General features: G+C 43.8%; 1 protein-coding gene across 10 annotated transcripts in view; it reads right to left on the reverse strand.

Annotated features, from left to right (window-relative positions):
- PDE8B (phosphodiesterase 8B) overlaps positions 1-25,745 on the reverse strand; it is a 300,637-nt gene that overhangs the window by 70,921 nt on the left and 203,971 nt on the right. For all 10 annotated transcript variants that reach the window (XM_045197875.2, XM_053912407.2, XM_045197874.2 and 7 more), the window contains 4 exons: positions 21,555-21,633; positions 19,409-19,549; positions 17,774-17,862; positions 15,655-15,715 (listed from right to left, as the gene is read on the reverse strand). In XM_045197875.2, coding sequence (XP_045053810.1) covers positions 15,655-15,715; positions 17,774-17,862; positions 19,409-19,549; positions 21,555-21,633 — 370 coding nt within the window. The remainder of the gene's footprint in view (positions 1-15,654; positions 15,716-17,773; positions 17,863-19,408; positions 19,550-21,554; positions 21,634-25,745) is intronic.

Below are 25,745 nucleotides of genomic sequence, written 5' to 3' on the forward strand. Positions count from 1 at the left end.
GGCACTACGCAGAAAAGGTTCTGCATAGCAAGGGAGACCGATAATGAAATGAAAAAGCAATCTATGGAATTGGAGAAAATATTTGCAAGTTGTTTATCTGATAAGGAGTTGATATCCAAAATACACGAAGAACGCATGTAACTCAGAAAAAAAGAATCTGATTAAAAATGGGCAGAGGATCTGAATAGATTTTTTTCCAAGGAAGACTTACAGATGGCCAACAGTTGCATGAATAGGTGCTAAACATCACCTATCAACAGGGAAGTGCAAATCAAACCTACAATGAGCTAACACTTGTTAAACGCCTGTTAAAATGGCTATTATAAAAAAAGACAAGAAATAACAAGTGTTGGTGAGGATGTGGAGAAAAGGGAACCCTAATGCACTGTTGGTGGAAATGTAAGTTGATGTAACCACTATGGAAAACAGTATGGAAATTCTTTGAGAAATTAAAAATATAATTACCACATAATCTAGCAATTCCACTTCTGGGTATTCATCTGAAGAAAATGAAAACAGTAACTCAAAGAGATATATGTACCCCCATGTTTACTGCAGCATTATACATAATAGCCAAGACATGGAAACAATGTGTCCTTCAAATGATGAATGGATAAATAAAATGTGGTATATATACACAATGAAATGTTACTCAGCCATAATAAGAAGGAAATCTTATAATTTGTGAAAACATGAATGGACCTCAAGGGCGTTATGCTAAATCAGATAAGTCCAACAGTAGACCCAAGATGGTGGACAAGTAAGTGGAGGCTACACTAACCTCTTCCCAGGACCAAACTGGAATTACAACAAAATTATGGAAAAATCATCCTGAATAATCAACTGAACACTAGCTGGAGAGAAGCTGTATGACCACGGACAGACAGAAGCCACATCACCACAATCTAACTGGTAGAGAGTGTAGAGGAGATGTGAGAGGGCTGGCTGGGCTTCTACAGGTGACAGCTGAAATTCCAGAGGGATAGTTCAGTGACTGCAGTGGGGGGTTCCCCCGAGAAGCATAGGGTAAAAACCTAAGATGGGCTGCCCAGCATACTACACCAGAGCCAGAAAGGAACCCAAATAACATACATCTGTGAAAAGTAGCTGGGTTTCTATCCACAAGGGAGAGATGGCTAGAGATGCAGAAAGACTCTTAAAGGGCCAGTGCACAAAATTTCATTTGCAGTCACTTATCCTGGGCTCCGGCACAGGGAGGGCAGAGTGGACTAGAGACACATGAGCAGAGTGTGGGGCTGGTGGCTCTAGGAAAAGAACTGGAGGAACAGCTGCCAGGATCCTAGGGCTGAGTTATTCCCCATACTGCAGAGGCCATCTTTCTCAGGCAGAGCACCTCCCTACAAGCAGCATCTGCCTGAGGGGAAACAATGACCCACCACACAAGAATCCCTCTCGCCCAGCCTGTACATCCTTAGCCCTGCTGCTGAGGAGTACAGCTAGAAGACTTTCATTGAGTAAGCCTAACAGAAAGCCTGCAGGCAGAAGCAGATCTCTGGGGGCTCTGAGACTTTAGTTGACCCCCTCCCAGGACCTGGTACTGGTAAAAGCCAGCCTTGGTGCACAGCCTGGTTCTTTCTGCACACACCCAGGCTCAGCAGAGGGAGCCACAAGCTGTGAATCACTGACAGCTCCACATAAGTTGTCCAGGGTCAGTCACAATCAGCATCTGACAAAGGTTTGCACCAGAGTCTTTGCAGTTCCACCTAATACATAGAAACAAATACAAAGAAGCAGGCATGGGATTGAGAAACTACTTGAAGAAATAATGACTGAAAACTTCCCTAATCTGGGGAAGGACAAAGACACACAAGTCCTAGAAGCTGAGAGAGTCCCAAAACAAGTTACCCCAAAGAAGCTTACACCGAGATATATCATAATTAAAATGCAAGGCTTAATGACAAGGAGGAAAAACAAGCCACAAAAGAAAAGCAGGTAGTTACCTACACAGAGCTCCAATTAGGCTGTTATCTGATTTCTCAACACAAACATTTCAGGCCAGAAGAGAGTAGTATGAAATAGTCAAGGTGATAAAAAACAAGGACCTACAACCAAGGCTACTTTACCCAGCAAGGCTATCATTTAAAATCAAAGGAGAAATAAGGAGCTTCACAGACAAGAAAAAGCTAAAGGAGTTTGTTAACACCAAACCAGTATGGCAACAAATGTTAAAGGGGTTGCTTTAAGAAGAGAAGAAAAAGAGAAAAAAAAAACAGAAGGAAAATAGTCTAACAATAAAATGGCACTAATTACGCATCTATCAATAATCATCTTAAATGTAACTGGCTTAAATGCTCCAACAAAAAGACACAGGGTAGCTGAATGGATAAGAAAACAAGTCCCACGTATATGCTGCCTCCAAGAGACCCACCTCAGATCAAAAGATACACACAGACTAAAAGTAAAGGGTTGGAAAAAGATATTTCATGCAAATGGAAGGGAAAAAAACTCTGGGGTAGCAGTACTTATATCTGACAAAATAGATTTTAAAACCAAGGCTATATAAGAGACAAGAAGGACACTACATAATGATAAAGGGAACAATTCAATAAGAGGATTTAACCCTTGTAAACATTTATGCACCCAACATCGGAGCACCTAAATATGTAAAGCAAATCTTGATGGACATGAAGGGAGAGGTCAACAGAAATGCAGTCATAGTTGGGGATTTTAACACCTCATTGACTTCAAAGGATAGATCTTTCAGACAGAAAATCAACAAGGAGACAGTGGCCTTAAATGACACACTAGAACAAATGGACTTAATTGGTATCTTCAGAGCATTTCACCACAAAGCAGGAGAAAATACATATTTTCAAGTGCACAAGGAAAATTTTCTAGGATAGACCACATGTTCAGACACAAAACAAGTCTCAATAAGTTTAAGAGATTGAAATCACATCAAGCATCTTTTTGGCCCACAGTGCTACGAAGCCAGAAATCAATCACAAGAAGAATACTGAAAAATAGACAAAGATGTGAAAGCTAAATAACATGTTATTAAGTGATGAATGGGTCAACAATGAGATCAAGGAAGAAATCAAAAGATACCTTGAAATGAATGAAAATGAGGATGCAACAATCTGAAATCTATGGGACACTGGGAAAGCGAACCTAAGTGGGAAATTCATAGCATTATAGGCCTATCTCAAAGGCAATAAAAAGCTCAAATAAATAATCTAACTTTACACTTAAAAGACTTGAAAAAGAACAATGAACAAAGTCCAGAGTAGAAGGAAGGAAATAACTAAGATCAGAGCAGAAATAAATGAAATAGAGACTAAAAAAATGATACAAAAGATCAATGAATCCAAGAGCTGATTCTTTGAAAAGATGAACAAGATCAACAAACCTTTAACCAGACTCTTCAAGAGAAAAGAGAGAGGACCCAAATAAATGCAATCAGAAATGAAAGAGGAGAAATTACAACTGACACCGAAGAAATAGAAAGGATTGTAAGAAAATATTATGAACAACTATATGCCAACAAACTGGACAACCTGGATGAAATGGATAAATTCCTAGAAACACACAATCTTCCAAAACTAGATCAGGAAGAATTAGAGAATCTGAATAGACAAATTACACCTAGGGAATTTGAAGTAATGATCAAAAAACACCCAACAAACAAAAGCCCTGTACTGGATGTCTTCACAGGTGAATTTTACCAAATTTTCCAAGAAGAACTAACACCTCTTTTTCTCTAACTACTGTACTTCAAAAAATTCAAGAGGAGGGAAGTCTTCCAAGCTCATTTTATGAGGCCATCATCCTAATTCCAGAATCAGATAAAGACACCACAAAAAAGAAAAATTATAGGCCAATATCCCTGAAAACATAGATGCTAAAATCCTCAACAAAATATAAGCAAACCAAATACAGCAATGCATCAAAAAAGATCATACACCATAATCAAATGGGATTTATTTTGGGAATGCAAGGTTGGTACACATTTGTAATTCAGTAAATGTGATTCACTACATAAACAAAATAAAGGATAAAAACCACATATCAATAGGTGCAGAAACAGCAGTTGATAAAATCCAGCACCCACTTATAATAAAAACTCTCAGAAAAATGGGATTAGAGGGAACATACCTAAACATAATAAAGTCCATGTATGAAAAACCCACTGCCATCATCATACTCAATGGGCAAAAACTACAAGTGTTCCCTTTAAGATTGGGAACAAGACAGGATGTCTGCTTTCACCTCTCTTATCCAACATAGTACTAGAAAGTCCTAGCCACGGCAATTAGACAAGAAGAAGATATAAAAGATGTCCAAATTGAAAAGGAAGAAGTAAAACTGTCTTCATTTTCAGATGACATGATACTGTACATAGAGAACCCCAAAGATTCCACCAAGAAACTACTAGAACTGATAAATGATTCAGCAAAGTAGCAAGATACAAAATTAATATCCAGGAATCAATTGCATTTTCATATGCCAATAATGAACTAACAGAAAGGGAAATTAAGTAAACAACCCCATTCACAATTGCTTCAAAAAGAATAAAATACCTAGGAATAAACCTAACAAAGGATGTAAAAAACCTGTACTCAGAAAATTATAAGACACTGAAGAAATAAATTGAAGATGATAACATTAAGTGGAAGTGTATACTGTGTTCATAGACAGGAGAATTAACATTATTAAAATGTCCATACTACCCAAAGCAATCTATAGATTCAATGCAATTCCTTTCAAGATTCCAATGATGTATTTCACAGAACTAGAACAAATATTTCAAAAATTTATATGGAACCACTAAAGGCCCTACATAGAAACAACAATCCTGAGAAAGAACAAAGTTGGAGGAATCGCACTATCCTATATCAAACTATACTACAAGGCTATAGTAATCAAAACAGCATGGTACTGACATAAAAACAAACACATACATCAATGGAACAGAATAGAGAGCCCAGAAATAAACCCATAGCTTTATATTCAATTAATATTCAACAGAGGAAGCAAGCACATACAATGAGCTAAAGATAGTTCAATAAATGGTGTTGGGAAAATTGGACAGGTATGTACAGAAAAATGAAACTAGACCACACACAAGAATAAATTCAAAATAGATCAGACTTAAGTGTTATACCTGAAATCATAAAAATCATAGAAAGAAAACATAGGAAGCAAAGTCTTGGACAATGCTTGCAGCAATATTTTATCTGAGATATCTCCCCAGGCAAGGGAAACAAAAGAAAATATAAACAAATGGGACTATATCAAACTAAAAAATTTTTGCACAGCAAAAGAAAACATCAACATTTTTTTTAAAAACCCATAGAATGGGAGAACATATTTGTCATACATCTAATGAGGGATTAATATCCAAAATTTATAAAGAACTTACAGAACTCAACACCAAAAAAGCCCAATTAAAGAATTGCAAAGGACCTTAATAGACACTTCTCTAACATACAGATGGCCAATAGACATATGAAAAGATGTCCAATGTCATTAACGCAAATTAAAACCACAATGAGGTATCATCTCACACCTGTCAGAATGGCAAAATGGCTATCATCAATAAATCAACAAAATGGCTATCATCAATAAATGAAGAAACAGCAAGCAGGAGGAAGGGGAACCCTTCGGCACTGTTGGTGGGAATGCAGACTGGTGCAGCCTCTGTGGAAAGCAGTATGGAGATATCTCAAAAAATTAAGAATGGATTTGACATTTGACTCAGTGATCCAACTTCTGGGAATATATCCAAAGGAACCCAAAACACTACTTCAAAAGAATATGAGCACCCTTGTGCTCATTGCAATGTTATTACAATTGTCAAGATATGGAGGCAGCCCGAGTGTCCATCAATAGATGAGTGAATAAAACAACTGTGGTACATACTCACAATGGAATACTACTCAGCCATAAAAAAGAACATTTTACCCTTTGCAACAGCATGGATGGACCTGGAGAACATTATGCTCAGTGAAATAAGCCAGTCAGAGAAAGACAAATACCATATGATTTCACTTATATGTGGAATCTAGTGAACAAACTGAACTAAGAAGCAAAATAGAGACAGCCTGTAACTGTGGTGATAGATGTTAACTAAACTTCCTGTGAAGACCAATCTGTGGTGTATACATATAACAAATCATTATATTGTACACCTACCCCACAAATACAATGTTATATGTTAATTTAACTTAAAAAAATCTGTGCCAATGCAGATATATTGTGATCTAGATTAAATCACAAACATGGATTTAAATTTTTTGGTTTTTATCCATATAAACTCTAACTTTTCTGATCGTATTTTCCGACAATGAATATCTCTGTTCAGAATTTTCTATGGGTTTGTGATGTTATAGGATGAATTTCAAGATGCAAATAGCTAACATGCACATAAATGTAAATTAAAATTGTTTGGAGGGGGAGGGGACTGTCCGTTAAACTGTTACACGAGGTGGGCATGAATGGTTTTGCACAGATGGAAACTTAAACTCCTGCTCCCACGTACAGTCCCTTCCCCTGCTTCTCCCATCCTCCACTTCCTACCCGTCTCCCCCACGGAGAAGTGCCTTATAAACACCTGCTGACAGGGCAGAAAGGACAGAATGAGAGACTGAATGGGGCAAAGGAACCCCATCCTGTGCAGGACCAACAACCCGGTGCTTGCTGCCCTGCTTGGCCAAGCTTCTCCGACAGGGCTGGGGCACCTTCCTGAAATGAGGCAGACTCCTCCCCCACCAGGCTCAGGGTAGGTGCATATGCCCAGAATGTTCTCAGTTTACCCTCCCCTCACCTTTAGCCCCCAGACCCCTGGGGCTTCCTGAAGGTCGTGGAGCCTGGCTGGCTACCACGAAGGCAGCCACCACCAATGCCAGGCAGGAAATCGTGTCTCTCTCCTTAGGGTCAAGACTTTCCACACACATAATCCAATATCACGAATTCTCAGTGTCCCTGCCTGTCCACTGTCCCTGCTGTGAGCTCCTATTTGTCTGCACCCTCAGACACGCAGCACGCACTCCATTTGCGTCTGCTCAGGGTTTGGCTGTTCGAGTGTGCTTTCTTGGGAAAAAACGCGGTTATGCAATATTAGAGCATTTCTTTAAATAGCTTCACGTAAATATGTACTAAAGCTAAGTGGGAAAATTTTGTTTATTTAGTGGCTTTACCAAATACGTCAGCAAGTATTTGGGACGCCCACGGTGAGTAGAGTACATATGTGCAAACCTAGTGTCACAGTAACACTGATCCTGTAAAACACGCTTTTCAATGGGAACAGCCACTCTCGGGAAAAACGAGGTTGTACTTCCAGCAGCGGCATCCTTTTTCTCCAGCTTGCTTCTAGGAAGTCACGCTTGGACGTGTGTCTCGGGAGAATACAGCAAATATGCTTTGTCACAGCCCCTGACACACACACATATATATTGGCCACATACAGATCAAAATTCTACCTGTAATAATATCCTGGGGCTACACAGAGCTGCAACTTTTATTTCCTATGCGTTCCAAAGGTTATTGTGTTAGGGAGGAAAAATTAGTTTTCAAAATGATTTCCTGATGTTTACCGGGCACAGGCAGTGGGGTCGCTGCACCACGGTGTGAACTGCCCCAAAGCAGTGTGAGACGAATGGTCCACCGGGTGATGCAGACAGCGTCACTGTCACCTCCTTGGCGGGGAGAGACAGAGTCGGCAGGTATGGCGAGATTTCTTGGAGTAAGAAGCTGGTCTGAATCCTGAAAGACGAGGCAGTGGCACGGGGTCCACACCATTCAAAAGCACTTGCCAGATATCAAGTATCGGGTATTTAGGGCAAACTGGAAAGCTGTTTTTGGTGCTAGGGTTAGCTATGAGCAGAGATCAGCAAGTGATCCCACATACCTTTCTCTCCCCGCTCCCTGCACCAGCCACCTCTTCTCCCGGTTTCATGGAGAATGCTGTGAAACATTAGACCGTCTCAGTCATCAGGACCCTGCTCTGCCACGTGCTAGGAAAGTCCCCAGATCATGAAAAGGCCTATCAGCCAAGCCTCCCACCGGGAAGGTAGAATTAGAGGGGTCGGTATGGAACTTGGCAAGTGAGGGGAGAGTAGAGACCCGGGGCAGTCAGGGCATGGATACACACGAGAGAAGGCCAGTCGGGGATGGGAGACTAGAACGGGCCTGGGGCAGCGGGCAGTAGCCTGTCAGAGGCATGGTACCCCAGGCTCCTCGCTGTCCACTTACACGCTCCAGAGAGTGAGAGCTAGCTTTCTGCTGCAGCTTGGGAACTAGTGGACGGTTTCCCCACCTCTCCCCAAATGAAAGCGTTCCCTGCCCATCAGCACGTCCCCCTCGTCCCCTGGGAGGCTCAGTAGTCTGCAGCTGACTCACTGGCAGAAACTACACTGCGTGCACAGCGTGTTGGTTCCTCTATCACGTGTGAAAGGGCGTGGGGGCTGGATTCCTGGTAAGATTTGGCAGGGGAGGAAATGGCTAGACCAGAAATATTGTGGGAGCCACCAATGTAAACTACATATATAATTTTAAATTTTCTAGTAGTCACATTAAAAAGTAAAAACAAAAACCAACAGGAGAAATTAACCTTAATACTTTAAACCCGATATGTGTAAGATGTTATCATTTCAACATGTAATCAACATGAGACAGAGAGTTTTAATGAGATGATTTGCCTTTTTCATGCGAAGTGTCTGAAATGCAGCATGTGGTTTACACTTACAGCACGGCTCCATCTCCCTAGAAACATCAGTACTGGGCGGGCTGGTCTAGGGCACAGGCTGGGCGTGGCAGGAGCAGAGCTGAGGGTCCTTCTCAATACAAGGTCCTGAGCAGCCTGGGTCAGGGCCTTCATACTCGGGATGGGGAGGTTGGAGGGCAGAAGTGAAAACAATCCTTTCTGACTACATTTAACCCAGAACAGACCCTGCTCAGGTCTTGAAGCAATTAATCTTGTCCAGTAGTTCTTAAACTTTAGAGTAAATCAGAATCCCATGGAGGTCTGATTAAAACAGGTTGCACAGGCCCACCCCCAGAGTGGTTCTGTAGGCCTGACTGCAATTCTAACAAATTCCTGGGGCTGCTGCTGCTCCAGGGCACCACACTTGGAGAACTTCCAATCTAGTATAACAGCTGGCCAATGAGTAACTTTCCTAGACAGCTTTTCCTACCGAGTGCTCAGTGTACTTCTATTTGATTACCTCCCCTGGTGGTGAACTCACTACCCACTAAGAGTACCAACTTTGGTCAATCTAATAAATCTTCCCCATATTGAGTCTAATCTGATCCCTTAAAAATATCTACAGCTTTGGCCTTCAGGGCTCAGTCCCTTCTTCCCCACATGAAGCATTCATAAAACTGAAGACCTGTTCTCTCCCCCTTCTTACTCCCTGCTACTCCATATCCTTTGTATATTGCACACACTTCTGACAGTAAAGCTCTATTTTTCCTAATCTTTACAGCAACTTCAAGATTAAATAGCTTACTATAAAACAAAATATGAATGAACTCCCAAAAGTTTATCTCAAAGCAAGATTTCATCATTGCAAACTTGGCCAATTCGGCCCCCGTTTCTGCCTCTTCCATTCCCAAATAAGGCGCATATGTGAAGGTGCTCTGGAGTCAGTAACCCCCAAATGTCTGTCTACAGACTGATTTCAAGCTGTGACAATGTTCACATCAGTCTGCAATGACAGAGACCCATTTTACCACCAAGCCAGATTTATTCAAGTTAAACACTATTCTTCACTCAGGCATTGTGTCCTTCCTATTTTTTTCCTGGTTAAAACAACCATCCTGTCATGAAATAAAGGTGACAAGGTGGTCAACAGCATTCCAAAGGAAGAGTTCTCTATTTTCAAGCTCTAGAAAGCCGCGTACAAAATCCAGGCCAGGCTGGTCTCATTCTGTTCTTATTCAGCCTTTGTCTTGCAACCCTGAGTGGCCAGAAGGCAGAGCTCTTCCTCTGAGCTGGGCCACAGACCTTCCCCTGCTCTAACCCCGAGGAACAGGGAGTCTTTTTTGGAGCTGCTCTTTGTGTGGGCCATGCTCCCTGAATCCACAAGAAAACCACTTCCTCTTACCAGACGTGAGACATCTGCACCTCCCCGAGGCTTCCCCATGGCCTTGTGTTGTCCCTCCCTGAGAAGGGGTCCAGCTGATTCAATCCACATTACCAACTACAGCCCTGCCTTCTTGCCCACTGGCTTCCCACACTCTTTTTCAGGGCTCCTAACCCACCACCAGCACACTGGCTTTTGGGAGTGCTCTGCTCTCCCTATTCTCCTGGCCAGAGCTCAGAGGAGAAAGTGAGGTGGGGGATGCACTGTGATTCGGCTGGAGGTGGGCACTGTGAGGGTAGCAGTGGTGAGGCTCCCTCCTTTGACCAGGCTAGTTTCGGGGAAGCTGGTGCAAAGTCAGGGATTCTGGAAGCCTCCCTGGTCCTATACAAATCTGACTCAAGGACCAGATCCCTGAAATTCCACAGTCTGAGTCATGCATTTGGATTTGAATTTGCATCTCAGGATAAGGCAGTGGTCTCAGAGAAACTAGGTCCCCACAGCTCTGAACCAGGGTGCAGGGGTTGGCAGGAAGGCAAGGGGTGCCCAAGGAAGTGTGTGTATGCGTGGAGAGAGGGACTTCCAGGAGGCCAGGCAGACTGTCCCTGGCCTAAGAAAGTGAGAAAACTGAGAAAGAAAATTATCTTGCAGAAATGGGTTCAGCTAACTTTTTCTGTAAAGGTCCAGGCAGTAAATACAGCAGGGTCCTGCACAAATAATGTCCCCTTTTTATTACAAGATCTTTGATTACAAAATCATAAGTATATAATTCTATAACATAGCAATATCAAACTCAAGCACACCATATGACATTTTAGGTGAAATGTTCAAATTAAAACTATAAATTATTACACCCATATTATTACCCTAGCAACCACACTCAAGCAGGCCTTACTTCTGCCAGACCCTGTATTTTAGGCTTTGCAGGCCATGTGGTCTCTGCCATAACTGTACTTAGGTAGCCACAGCACTATATAGCAAGGGTGTGTGGCTGTGTCCCAATAAAACTTTATTTACAAAATTTACATTTGGCCCGCAGGTTGTAGTTGACACCTGAAACTATCCTAGCCAGTCTCCATGGGCTTATGTGTTGTGCTGCTCTGGTGCTAGGCTTGCACCTCCCCACACTGTGCTCCAGAAATCTATCCTGTTTACCTGTCTGTAACCCCCATGGCTTCTAGGGCAGAGACTTTGTGTCCCTGGCGGCAGCACAGAATAGGTTTTTGATACATATTTGAGGAGAAAGTGGGTCTGTGGAGAAGGTGGAGACTAGATTTACAGCAGACAAACCTCACTGAGCATTTCCAGCCTCTTGGCAAAGAGCTACAGGTTCACAGAGGAAAAGAGACTTTTGTTGCTGACAGGCATCATCATAAGACAGCAGCCTGGCTTACAATTTCATTCCTCATTACAATGCAAACCCATGGATAAGTTCTGACGTCAGAGCTAGAGCCCAGAAAGCAGCACCGCCGGAACCACCTACAGACAGATTGCCTCCCCGCCCCCCCTCCGTCCCCCAGAGAGCCCTTCTTGTCACAAGCCCATCACCATTCACTTCAGCCTCCTCGATGAGGAAAAACACTGTGGTTAGCCAGGGATATAAAAATTCTTTGTTATTGGAAAATCTAAGTGTCTCTCTAGGCCTGTGCAGCACCATTAGGTGACGTCAGTGACTCAGGGTATCTGAGCTCTGCGTCTCCACTATTCTCAGAACAGCAGCTAATTCATGGCAGTAATGACGTTTCTATTTAGAGCCTCAGAAAAGAAGAGGTGGGCCCTCGGTTCTGCATCCCTCAGTCCTGTGTTGTGGGCTTGGCTGCTCTTCTGGGAAGCAGGGAGAGTTTACAGGTGGCAGGAGGACAGGACCTCAACATTCAATTCCATTCAAACTAACCAATAGTCTGAAGGCCTACTGTGTGCCAGGCAGTTATGTGCAAACAAAGACGAGCACGTGCTAGTGACCCTGCTGGAGAGGAGAGGGCAGTTAGGCATGCAAATAGCCAAGGTAAGGGTAAAGAAGGTTCTTTGGGGGCTTGAGGAGGGAGATGGGACTTGATATTTCTTGGGCTGGGCCATGAAGGCCTGGCAGAATTTGGGCAGATGGAGTTGCAGTGAGACTGGTGACAGGGAGATTGGGAGTCCCATTCATTAAGTGAGAAAGAGAGGAAGGGGTAGGAAGAAGGCTAGGTCAGTGGGGGAAGGCTGAGCTTGGTTTGGACATAAAATGTACTTGGCACGTTTCCAGCATGAACGCTCAGCACAGCCCATACAGGTTGGTTTGTGCTGCTTGGGTTCAGTGGTTTTTCTGTAACCAGGCACCGGGATTTCCTGCACTTCTGCCCCTTCCTATGTCAACTCCCATGTGATCTCATTCTTCCTCCTGGGCTGTCTAAGCTTTGCTGTTAAAAGGACTTTTTTCCCCCATGAAAGTCAATTTTCTTCTTTTGCCATTGGTCTTCCAAAGACTTGCCTCTCTGAGTGACTTGGTGGTATTTAGTGAAAATTCCCTGATTCCAGATAAAATTCTTAGTCTAAAGAAGGAATTTCATATTGAACTAGATCCATGAAAAAGCACGTGATTGCTTAGGCTATTCTGGAATATTTTGCTAGAATAGTCAAATGAATCTTGAAAAGAACAACAAAGCTGGAGGCACACACTTCCTGATTTCAAGCTACATTTCAAAACTATAGAATCAAAACAGTATGGTATTAGCATAAAAACATACACAGAGCTCAATGGAACTGAAGAGAGAGCCCATAAGTAAATCCACATAGAGATGATCAATTAATTTATGAAAAAGGAGCCACGAATATGCGATGGAGAAAAGTAATCTCTTCAATAAATCATGTTGGGAAAACTGGACCCCTATCTTAACACCATACACAAAAATAAACTCAAAATGGATTAAAGACTTGAATGTAAGATGTGAAACCACAGAAGACAAAACATAACAAAGAAGCCCCTTCACACTTGACTGGGTGAGGATTTTTTGGATGTGACACCCAAAGCATAGACAACAAAAGCAAAATAAACAAGTGGGACTACATCAAACACCACAGCTTCCCACAGCAAAGGAAACCACCAACGGAATGGAAAGGAAGCCTACCAAGTGAGAAAAAACATTTACAAATCATATACCTGGTAAAGGCTTTATAGCCAAAATATATGAAAACCTTATACAACTCAACAGCAAAACAAACAACACAACTGAGCAATGGGCAGAGGATCTGAATACAGTTGGCCCCTGGACAATGGAGGTTAGAAGCACCACCACTCGCACAGTAAAAAAGTTTCTGTATAAGTTAAGTCAGCCCCCCACATGTGTGGATTCCCACCCATGGGTGGAAAAAATTAGACATTTTTCCTCAGAAAACATGCAAATGCCCAACAGGTATATGAAAAGGTGCTCAACATCACTGATCTTCAGGAAAAATGCAAATGAAAACTACAGGATAGTAACTCATGCTGTTAGAGTGGCTACTATCAAAAAGACAAGAGATAAGTGTTGGCAGAAATGTGGAGAAAAGGTAACCCTTGTGCACTGTTGGTAAGAATGTAAATTGGCACAGCTACCGTGGAAATAATAGGGTGGTTCCTCAAAAAAGTTAAAAATAGAACTACGATATGATCCAGCAATTCCACTTTGGGGTAATTATCCAAAGGACATGATAAATGTTCATTGCAGCATTACTTACGACAGCAAAGACATGGAAGTAACCCAAGTGTCCATCAACAGATGAATGAAGAAAATGAGGTATTTAGCCCTGGTTGGTGTAGCTCAGTAGATTGAGCGTGGGCTGTGAAGCAAAGGGTTGCCAGTTCGATTCCCAGTCAGAGCACATGCCTGGGCTGCTGGCCAGGTTCCCAGTGAGGGCCACGTGAGAGGCAACCACACATTGATGTTTCTCTCCATCTTTTTCCCTCCCTCTCCTCTCTCTAAAAATAAATAAATAAAATCTAAAAAAATGTGTAAAAAAAATGAGGTATTTATATGCGTGTATACGCACACATACCCACAGCCCCCAGTAAGTGCTCACTTAACATCGCTGATAGATTCTGCAACTTTAAGTGAAACCACATATGACAAAACCAAGTTTACAATAGGCTAATTGATAGAAACAATAATTGAGTTCCTATGGTATCTCATCAACATTATAATGAAGCAACATTGAACAAAATGAGATTATTCAAGGACCCATGTAAATAGGAATCAAGTGTTATTTCACCATAACAAAGGAGGAAATCTTGCCATTTGCAACAACGTGGATGGACACCGAGGACCTTAGACAAATGAGTCAGAGAAAGACAAATACCATATGATATACTTATATGTGGAATCTAAAAAAGTAAAAATAAAAAAAATCAAACTCATAGATGCAGAAAATAGACTGGAGGTTTCAGGAGGTAAGGATGGTCAAATGCATGAAGGGGGCAAAGGCACTGCACAAGCTTCCAGCTACAAGGTAAGTACACCACGGGGTTGTAACGTGCAGCACGGTGACACAGTTAACAACACGACACTATGATGTGTATTTGAAAGTGGCTAAGAATAGACGTTAGAAGTGCTCATCATGACGACAGGGTCTGTAGCTGTGCGGAAGGAACGTGAGCTAGGGGATCACTCTGCAGTCTACGCAAATGGACTTCGATGCCTCGATGCCTCGGTGGGTTCGAACTCCCACTGAAAGCCCCGCGCAGGCCCCTGCACTCAGTCCTTTTCCCCTTTGAGGGGGGAACCCCCTTCTCATGGTGGGGGTGGTGGGGGAAGCCCAGGCATCTTTGGGTCCTATCGTTCCCCACTTTATTTCTTTGCCTGGCCAGGCTTCACCTCCTAATCCCATGCTTGACAAGTCTCCAACATGCTCCACTAGAGTGGATTATGCTCCAGTCTTTCATATACTTTAGATACATTGCCTCTCCTTTTAAAGTCCTCATCTAAGTCAAAGGCCACATTTTATGTTGCAAAAATAGATAATTAATGATTTTTGTTGAGTACTTTTCAATCAACAAACTTTAAAGCATGAAGTGAAAATACACATAATCCAGCATTAAAAGTATAAATCAAAAAGAAAAATATACCAATGTTGTTCTCTATAATAAAATTTTCTAAAAAGGAAGGTTCTTAAGTATAGAAACTGATTAAAATTCTTTTACTGCAGAAGATAATGCTAAAATATATTGTTTTGCATGATGTAATGGTAAAAAAAAAATCACAGTACTAATTCAGGATGATTCCTGTTTTTGATATAAATTTGTAGGGGTGAAATGTTCCAATGCATATATACTTTTTATTGGCTTAAGAAATTAAGATAGGAAAACAGAACAGTTCTTATTTGGAGGAGAAATTTTATGCTTTCAAAAAATATTAGTCTCGAGTTGCACAGCCACAAGCGAAGTCATAAGTGATATGCATCACTGAGACGGCAGCACAGGCTTGCAGGGGGCTTTTTTTGTTGTTTTTTTACTGTTTGCCAAAGGAGTTGAATTTTGCCATAAGCCTTCTGAACTGGCCACTACAAAAGATATGGAGAAAGACAAGCAGAGAACAGTGGTGAGGACGTAATGCGTGGTCAAGCCAACAAAGCAAAGCAAGCAAGCTGGATACTGTACCTGCTTATTATTGTCAGTGGTACAACACAGTTTCTTGAGGGAGACAAAATGCCTAATTTTCCTAATAACATAAATAATTAGTTATTAGTGAGTCAGATATCAGATGATTCAACAAATCAGCAAGTGAAAATATCAAAAGAAACTTTTTAAAGCAAAACTTGAAGGTCTATTCTAAGGCAGATTTAAAATTCAAACAAAACCCAACCTACAGAAAATGCATTTTCACACACAGCCCACACATGCCTTCAGAAACTGGGCTTCCCTCTTAGTCGCCACTGGCTCAGAAACATTTTCCTAATGGGTATTTCATTTTGTAATTGACTCCTGAAGCTTGGCTCCTCACTATCTTCAGTGATAGGATGAAATGCTACTCCAGAAAAAATTGGCTTTAATTCTGCTGACGCTAATAATTTCATAGCTTATATAGAAAGCAAAAGACTCATTTGGGCAATGATCAAACTTCAGGGCTATTTTTATATTTAATTTTCCATATTATGTCACAGCATGGTCATCATAATGATGGTGTTCTTCAGGCAGAGAAAAATCCTCTTATTGCAAGGTCACGGGCAGAATCCCAAAACAGCCTGCAGCCTTGCTCATTACCACGAAGGAGACCAGGAAAAGACTACAGGTGCCTCCACCCTGCACAAAATTCAGCTCAAGGTAGGTCGTCTTGTGAGAGTGAAGCCAGGAATTCCAGAGGGCTGTGTTAGATGCTACAGTAACGAGTCTCCTCTCTCCCCGTTTCTGCCTTTGACTCTGTCTCTCTCTGGCTCGGTTTTCTATGGAGAACTCCAAGGAGCACAAAGAATATATTGGTTATCCTGTAATGAACTTCACTAAACAGGAAGACGTAAAAACTCCCTACTTTTAATAAGATTTTCTTCTGTTAGCTCACTGCCTACAATCGGGGGAACAAATACACCGTGTCTGGACGAAAGAACTTCTGTCTTGTCTGTAAAATCAGAGAGATCAGAAAAATTCATTCTGACAGAAATGACCAGCAACAGCGGGTCTCCTCTGCTTCAGTCACCTAACGATTCTGGCCACATGCACACAACGTGAATCTCCGCTGAACTTTCTGGGAAGTCGGTATGAGGATGAGGGTGGCACCATCGCAACCATGTGATTGGGGGCACTGACTGCTCGGGGGTGGCCATGCAGAGGACCCTGGGCTTCCTGGTGCCTCTCTCTGTGCTCAGGAGGAGGGTCAGTGACTGTCAGTGCCCCCCACCCCCACACTGAAGCAGAATGACAGGAAATATGAGACGGTGGTCTCTAAACTGAGGGGGAACAATTTTGAAACTGACCAAGCACGTAACCTAACTCGGAGGGAAAACAGCCTGTGGACACTTGGCTGACTTTATGGGAGGTCTTGTTTTCTAACCACACGATTTGCAGGGAATGTGGGCAGCCAGAGAGTCACAGGTGTGGCTCTCCTCTCTGCTATTGCACGAGGACTGCCACCTTTTCTTTTTCCAAAACTTCATGTGACAGCACACGGCCCTTATAAGCCTGAATGTACTGTGAGGCTGGTGTTGACCTTCAGACTGGCTTACAAAGGCTTCTCAGTGATGGACTGCTAGGGGATCCTGGTTGGCTTTGTAAACCTTCTCACAAAATTAAACTGGGAGAAGGAAAAGGAATCACATGTTTGCCTTATCTCTCCCAAATAAATAGTCTTCTCTGGTAATCTGAGATGAAATGGAATCAGATCGCTTCAGTTTTGGATCAGATCCACCTTTCTCTATGGAACCATGAACCCCCCTGGCTTCCTGGAGAAAGCACAGAGCCAGTGCCTCAGGGAGGGAGGGTCCGCTCCCCCTTGTTTTGCTGTTGACACGAAGGGGCCAGCCTAGAACTTGAGCTCCTTCAGAGGGTAGTGGGCATAGTGGAACCACAGATGATCAGGTGGGGGTGGGCAGTTGGGGTGAAGCTTCATAAAGCCCATAGCAGCAGAAGACAGAGAGAGGAAAAGCCATGTGTGCTGGCCACGTGGAGGAGTCCTTGATATATACTGCATACAGCCCAAGCCTACCATATTTGCAGGTCTAACACACTGACATTTCGATAAGCCCACATGGGCCCTTCAACTAAAAGTTCACGAGTTTGTTCTCACCCTCCTTGGCCAATCACTGGGGTGATCTTCACGTGCTGTTGGATGCTGTCCCCGGACTTCCGTCTGGCATAGTAAACCCCTTGCCATTCCTACATGGACAAAGAGAGGTCTTAAAACCCTCCACCGAGGCCAACGTCTGCTCCTAGAGGGTCTCACCAAGCTGAGCAATAAATTCCCACATGCTTTCATTACATTCACCAAACACGACTGTGTTGTTGCTTCCGCTGCGATGCTGTCTCTGTAAGGCTCATGGTCACAAGGCACGAACACAATTGGACCACCACGTCCACCACCAGGCTGCCCCTCCTGGGTCCCAGGACACTGGACCAGTGGGAAGAGTCCCTGCTCCCTTCCCTACAAGTGTAATGGCGCAGCTCAAGGAATTTTTCTGAGATCTTTTCCCAAAATCTTCACAACAGCCTGAGTTTGACACTATCATTCTTAATTTACAAATGGGTAAACTGAGGCTCAGAGATTCTAACTAATGTGCCCATAACGGGAAGTGGGGGATATGGTTTTGAATTCTCACCTTTTAACGCTTCTGGAAGCCCATCACCTTTCTACTGTCCTATGTGGCCTCCAGACAAGACTTCTCTGGGGCTGGTCTGGCTGTTGACAGTGTCCATGCAACAGGCCAAGGGGAGTGTGAAGGGTCCTGCTGTCTCTCGACCCTGGGGAAGTGGCTGGGATAAGACCCTGGTGACTTCAAGGGGGACCTGCCGCACCTCCGCAATTTCTGGGAGGGAGCGGTTAGATCAGGATCTGAGCCTTTTCTCTGCGGCCCTTCCCGCCCCTCTGACACAAGATGGCTAACTTGTGGACCAGCTCTATGGAATGCAGAGCGGGCCCCCAGCTGTGCGGCAGTGTCCTCGTGGCAGTTTCTTTGGAGTACTTGACAACATTCTGTTTTCAGCCTCACTGCCCCAATTTTTCAAAATTGATTTTGGCCATCACATATAAACCAAACTTATTTTATTCCTGTGCTCTGGCCCCCCATTAAATGAAAACAATGCTATCTAACTACTTCATATCAGAGAAAGCAAGATGAAAGAAACAACGTGTGAGAAAGCTCTCTGAATGCTTAAAAGAAAGCGCACAGGCAGCCCCTGCTGTGGGAGTACGGCTGCTCTGGGGGGCGGGGCGGAGGGAAGGCCCCTGCTGCACTTGCACCACTGCCTCCCTCTCCTGGGACCAAGTGGGAGCCCCTGGCAATGCGAAGCAGCACGGAGGCGTGAGCTGTCCATCCCCACTGAGCTGCGATGAGAAGAGACAGAGGAAAACTAGGCCCCCATGGGAATGCTGATATCAAATACTTCTATTTCCCCAAACACTGGAGAAGCTAAAAATCACACAACAGCTCTATGGGTGGGACTCTGCTCAGAGATAGGGATGATATTCCAGCAATGACAGGTGGGATGAAATTTCCTTTAACAAGATCACCAGATCTTCTATCATCACAATAAGCACCAGATTTGCTTGACATACAAAAATCACTCACTTTGCAAATATAAAAAATTTGTATTTAATTACAACATTATTAAAGAAGCCAATCTTAAAGGCGTGACATAAAAACCCACAGTAAGAGAGAATGCACTGGGGAGGGGTGCGTGGGTCCGTTCGGTTGGTTTCACCCACCTTGCCCTTCTTGATGCACGTGTTGATGGTGTCGAGGAGGTCTGCTCGGTTCTTGTCACTTTTGGGCAGCTCCGCGAGTTCCTTCCCCAGGAGCTCGCCCTTGTGGTAGCCCATCATCCTTTCGAAGGCTGGGTTGACATACTACGAATGGGAAGTGGTTATAGGTCAGTTCAGGGACGCTTTATACTCCAGAGGAGTGCTTGCTGGGACACAGAGGAATGTGCTGGGATAGCCCACCCAGGACCACCTCAAACTCTAGAGCACAAAGGTCCTTTTAATTTCCCCATTACATATAACATCCTCTGTTCAACTTCTTCCTCCTTGCTTTTGTTTTGTCTTCAGAGAGTTGGTAGGTTCTTAAACGGGCTTGAAAGGGTCCCCTAGAAAAAACCTGCTGTCAGTAGAGTCTCCCCTTGCAGTTGCCCACTGCCCTTGGCCAATTTGCTCCGGCTCATGCTAAAGGCCAGGAGGCCATGAACACCATCTGACAGCATCACGGTACCAGCTCTCTCAGAGGCACAGGGCTTCTAACCACCAGGAGCTCACTGTGGAATGGAGGACTCTGATCCCCGTGAAAGGGGCTATCTGTTAGATTCCAAGTGAGGAAGGTGAACACAGAGCAGGGCGCCCCCTCTTCTCATTGCTGGGGTCACCACCAGACTCCCCATTGTGAAGGACGGACGTGCAAAGTGAACGTGTTTCATCAAGAGAACCGATTGTTCAAGCCTGGGTACAGGTGGGGGAGATGGGAGATGTGTACTTGGTCTACAGTAGAAATGTGCCTGGTTTCTCTGCGGTCCAGGGTGCTGACCTATGGCCAGGTGGGCCAGCGACAGGCAGCAATATGAGGACGCTTCCAGATCCATTTCAAGGAACAGCCAGAAGAACATGCCATACATACAGGATACCAAACAGGCTACCAAGTGGAAAGGCTTTGGAGTCACAAAAATATAGCTACATATTTTGATTTCAATACTTTTCACTGGGGCTTTCCTTGAATAAGTTGCTTGCCCTCAGCACCCCCCCCCCCATTATGGTGTACTTCCGTCTCTTTCACAGGGTTACTGAATGGAAAAGAGATAAACTTTCGAGCAGGACGACAACAGGGCCTGGGCATGGTGGGCTCTGCCGTTCGTTGTCAGTCGGATGTGAGAGCAAGGTGTGTCTGTGTGTGCACTGGGTCGGGGGAGGGTTGCAGGACAGCAAATTCGGGGCTCTGTCTGTCATGGGTCCCTGGGTTGGACACTGACTGGTCCCTACTGACGAGAGTAAGTGCTCCTCACACTCAGTGCCACAGTGCAAACCGGCCGTGTGTTTCAAGCCCCCCTTTCAGAGTATGTTTGAAGTATAAATGTCTTACTTTGTAACAAATATAACATGATGTCAATTCAACAATGGTTTGTCTACTATACACATTTCCTTAGGAAGGTGATTTTAGCATCTTACAGTGCTTTATTATTAGAAAACCAACCATAGGCAAATAAATGAGTACCTTTGAAAATATTTTGTTCCCAAAGGAACAGACTCATAAATACAGAGAACAAACTTGTGGCTGCCAGGTAGGAGGGGAGTTGGGGGGCTAGGTGAAAAAGGTGAAGGGACTGAGAAGTACAAATTGATATTTAGAAAACAGTGACAGGGATGTAAAGTACAGCATAAGAAATATAGTCGATAATATTGTAATAACTACGTATGGTGCCAGGTGGGTACTAGACTTATGAGGGGATCACTTCATAAATTATACAAATGTCTAACAACTCTGCTGCACACCTGGAACTAATATAAGACATTAAATGTCAATGGTAGGTGACAAATAAAAAAAAGAAAATATCTCGTTCCCATAGGCACTCACAAGCGTTCGCTATACAATTCCGATACAGTTCTGCGTAGATGCTGTCTTCACAGACGGTGCACAGAATTCATCCCGCCTCTGTCAGAGAAACCGCAGGCTCTGATCTGAATAAATCTGTATTCTGACTGAATCTCTCATTCTTAGCTTAAGTCTATCATTTTTTGAATATGCTGATGTTTCTGTATCTAAAGAAAATGTGCTAAAATGTGAGTTTGTAGGAAAGTGCTGGAAAAAGGGTAGCTCGAACTTAAAAGGTTCTGTTTTGACATCTACAGATAGAAGGCGTCTCCGTACCTGAATCACATGCTCATCGCTTGTTATTTCTATGGCTTCATGGCAGTGGTCTAATGCTGTAAACACTGAGTTACAGGCCCTGGAAGTTGCAAAAGATCGATGTTAGTTCTGCGACAAAACCATTAGTGTTTCATCTGTTAATTTATCAAAGTAAACAGTTCCTCGGATTCATTAAAGCTGTGTACCTTCCGATATTGCCTTGAGGAAAATAAAACAACCTAGGCTTTCAAACTAGATGAATAAACAATAGCATGTATGTCTACGCATCTGATACGAAGAGCAGAATTGCAACCACAAAATCTTCACCGGTCTCGAAATGAACTCCACACACACTGAATGAGGCCTTAATATGAGACCGGAGAACAAAGGTGTGAGGGACTGTCTTGTAGGTCCCCTGTGTTCTACCGCAGTGACGTCCTTCCTGGCCATGCTGTGAATGAAACAGAAGTCAAGTTCCCATCAATTAAGAAAAGCTGCTTAAGCCCTGAGGTAGTCCAGCCATTTGTAACTGACACAAACATTTTATCTCCGTTCCCTCCTGATATCAAACAAGCCTTTGCATCACGTCCCTGGCCTGAGGAAAGGCAAACACGTGGGAGACCCCTCGCCTGGGCAACTGTACAACTCTGCAGGTGGGCGAGCTTCCTGTGGACCTTGGTTGCATATCTGGAATATCTGAAATCATTTCAATCTCTCACTTTCTTGGAAAGACTTAACTATCTTCCAAATCTAGACCAACTCCAAATACAGTAAGTTATTTATTATCTAACAGCAAGGACGCAGCTAGTTCTTAAATCCGCGTTACTTGTACTGGCTGCTTAAAGAATACCAGCGAAGGCCTTCTCACCCATTACAAAAGAGATGTTGATTTACTGGATCGATATTTTATGAAACTATTAAAATGTTATTTATTTCCCCCCCTCCTAACGGCATTAACATTGCCATCCCATGCGAACTGTTTACAAAGCACAGGGCAGAACAAACGGGGGGAACCAGGTTCCGTGTCTTGCCGGTTATAGGACCTTGGACAACTTTCTATCTTCACTGGCCTTCAGTTGCCTCATCTATAAAATGAGGACATTAACACGTATTTTACAGGTGGTTATAAGAATCAAAACAAGTTACAGGAGGCATCTCTCGAAGCGCTCAGGACAGTACACGAATTCAGCACACGGTGCTTGTTATTCGTAAGACCCCCGAGTACTATTTCTTTGTTCTCTAAGGCTTTCAGAGGCTGTCGGTGAAAAGTGAATCATCACCTATCTTTTCTCATGATTACACCTGAAGTATCAAGCCCAGAACTGAAATAACAAACCAATAATAAGTAACAAGGTAACCTATATGGGGAGTGAAAGATTTTAGCCCAACAAAAGATGAAAGATAGTGTCCCTATAGTTGCAGAGATTAAGGTATTAATACCAACGTGGAAGGGTGAGTAAAATAAGTAATTATGATGTGGGAGAGCACGGGAGAATATAAACCTAACTCAGCCGAGATTCCTGGTGGGCACAGTAAATTTTCTTTTTTAACTTGCTCCAGGCTACCTAATTTGGACTGTGTACTGTCCTATTAGCATCTCTGTATTTGGAAATACGATGATTTAAAGTAAGAGAAAAGGAAGACAAGAGGACTTTAAAATTGTTCCCAAAGCTGTTACTGCTCTGCCACTCACGAGAAGCAAACAAGACCTAGTCTCCCAGTGGTAGGGGTATTTCCCAGGCCCGGGGCACCGCAGCAAAGCGCTCCCTGTCCTCCAGAGCTGGCCGTCTCAAGCACACCCTCGGTGGGCCAGTTCCTTAACTCTGGAAGCTGAAAAATTAAGCTCTGAAGCATTTTAAGTAGTAAATTCCTCTAACATATATTAAGTGATAAGTTCCTCTTTTATCCAAGCATCTTCTAATCAGCACCCATGTGTCTCATCTAAGTATGGAAACAGGTACTTCGGAGCACTATTGTTTTTGTCAGCTTAAGAGGCTACTTTATACCAGATCTTCGCTCCATTCTCCAGAATTTATCTATTAAAGTCATTGTATGATTATCCACAAAGTATAAAATCTTCAGTAAGTATAATGCCCAATGGGACAAAGCAAATACTTATCGACAGGCGAGGTGAGGGGATACGGGTGGGACCAGAGGGTTATTTTCCCCAGTGATAAATGCTCCCCACCTGCAGTGTGTGGGTCGAGGCTTTAGACCAGTTTGGTTAATGGTTCTATAACTGGCGGCAAAGTGAGGCAATCAACCTGAATCATTGTTCCTAGAGTTTGGGAATTTAATTGCTTATATCAATTATTAACACTCTTCATTCAGAAGAGCCCTCACTTTATTTATTTTCTCTTCTTGGGGACCTCGTAACTCTGTGCTTCAAACATATTTTTGTATCTTTCAGGTTAAGAAGTTGGAAAATCGGAAAAAGCAGCACAAGGAAAAGCAACCTTGGCATGAATACCCCTGAAGTGCAGGTGATGTAACCATTTCCCCTCCCCTTCCTTCTTAAGGGCCCTTGAAGGTCCAGAGGGAAGGCAAGCGTAGCAGAGGCCCGGATCTGAAGTCCGGAAAGGACGCAGCTGTATGTGGTGGGGTGCAGAGTGCCTCAGACGGCAGGGCGGGACACTGGGTCCCACCCCAGAGTCACTGCCAGTACACTGGGTAGCTGTGATCAGTGGTGTCGAGTCTCCCTGGGTCTCAGTGTTTTCCTCCGTCAGCTGTGGCTGAGGTGGCTGGGTCACACATGATCTCGTGTGTCCCTACCAAAGGGGCTCTAGAGTCTCTGCGAACAAAACACACGCACACACACACACAGGCCACCTGGAACAAGGACAGGACTGCGCAAGGTGGTGGCTTGTAGAGAAGAGTCTGAACGCAGACCCACATCCCCGCAGGGGGCTGGGAGGGACAGTGAGGGAGGAGTGGAGGCAGCTCGGGGTCACGGACCTGCTACTGGTCTGCGCCTTCCTGGCAGTGATGCAGTCGGGCTGGTCACTCTCAGGCTCCACAGGTGGGCTTCTCCTGTGGCACAACAGCTGTGACACAGAGCCCACGTGTCCATCGGCACTCTATAAACATCTGTTAATGCTAGAGAACAGCAGTGTTCCACAGAATACAAAGTTTTGTATTTGTATAGAAATACAGATTGTTTCTAAAATTGAGGCCTGCTACCTTCTGAAGACTTGGAGAAGAATAGGCATGATGCTTTGTGTGTACCCTGGGATCACAGACATCAGACTAACGACGACACGTGGCTGGCACTGCATTAGTTTAGACTTAGAGGCTTCAACTCCCAGTGAGTAGATCAATCCTATCTGTAGTTTGGATAATGAAGTTCTTGTCATAATAAAGAGGCACAGTGTCAGCAGTAGTGGTCATCTCTTGTCCCTATTTCCCTAGCCAGTCCCCATGTCATGAATTCTTTTGTTCCATAAAGTGATTCATCAAATGCACTCAGAAATGAGATTTAGTTCTCCAATTTTAAAAAGTTATTCTATAAGATGGAATTTTAAAACTAGATAGTTTTTGTTCGATCCCACGGTCCTGATTGTTCCCCCTTGGTTCAGTAAGTATGGTCACCATACATGAAGACCTGGACAGAAGGATCTGCCTCCAACATCCAGCACCATCCTTGCAGTACAGGCTGTCCCTGCAGAATGCCAGCAATGTCACATATTTAGCTGCAGCTGGGGGCGGAATTGCAGGGAAAAGTATTATATAATTAGACTATAATTATTTTGGCATTGTATAATAAAGAGCCTCATTTTCCCGGCCTGCAGCAAGTGATGGAGCTGCCTGCCTGCCGCTGAGAGGCAGGTAGAGACTTTAGAGGTCCTTGGATGCCCTAAGGAGCTAGGGAAGGTCATGGCTTGGGGTCACCGTGCCCCCACCCACTGGACCCAGATCTAGTATACCCAAGGAGAGCCAAACCACACACACACCCCCACTCTTCCAAAAAGGGAAAGAAGTTGGAGACAGTGGAGGCATAGCCAGCCAAAAAGCAACAGAAGAAGCAGACCACTTTGTCCTCCTCTGGCTTCCTCTTCTGGAGAACTTTACCACCCCCAACCTCACCCCCGTCCCACCATCCTCACCCCACACAAGGGCAGCTCTCTTACTGGTTGCTCACGGCTGGGAAGAGATGCTCTTTACCCACCAAGTGTCAGCTGGTGTGGAAGGTAAGGGATTAGTGCGCTGGGCAAA

Source organism: Desmodus rotundus, chromosome 1 (assembly GCF_022682495.2).
Source record: "Desmodus rotundus isolate HL8 chromosome 1, HLdesRot8A.1, whole genome shotgun sequence".
NCBI lineage: Eukaryota > Metazoa > Chordata > Mammalia > Chiroptera > Phyllostomidae > Desmodus > Desmodus rotundus.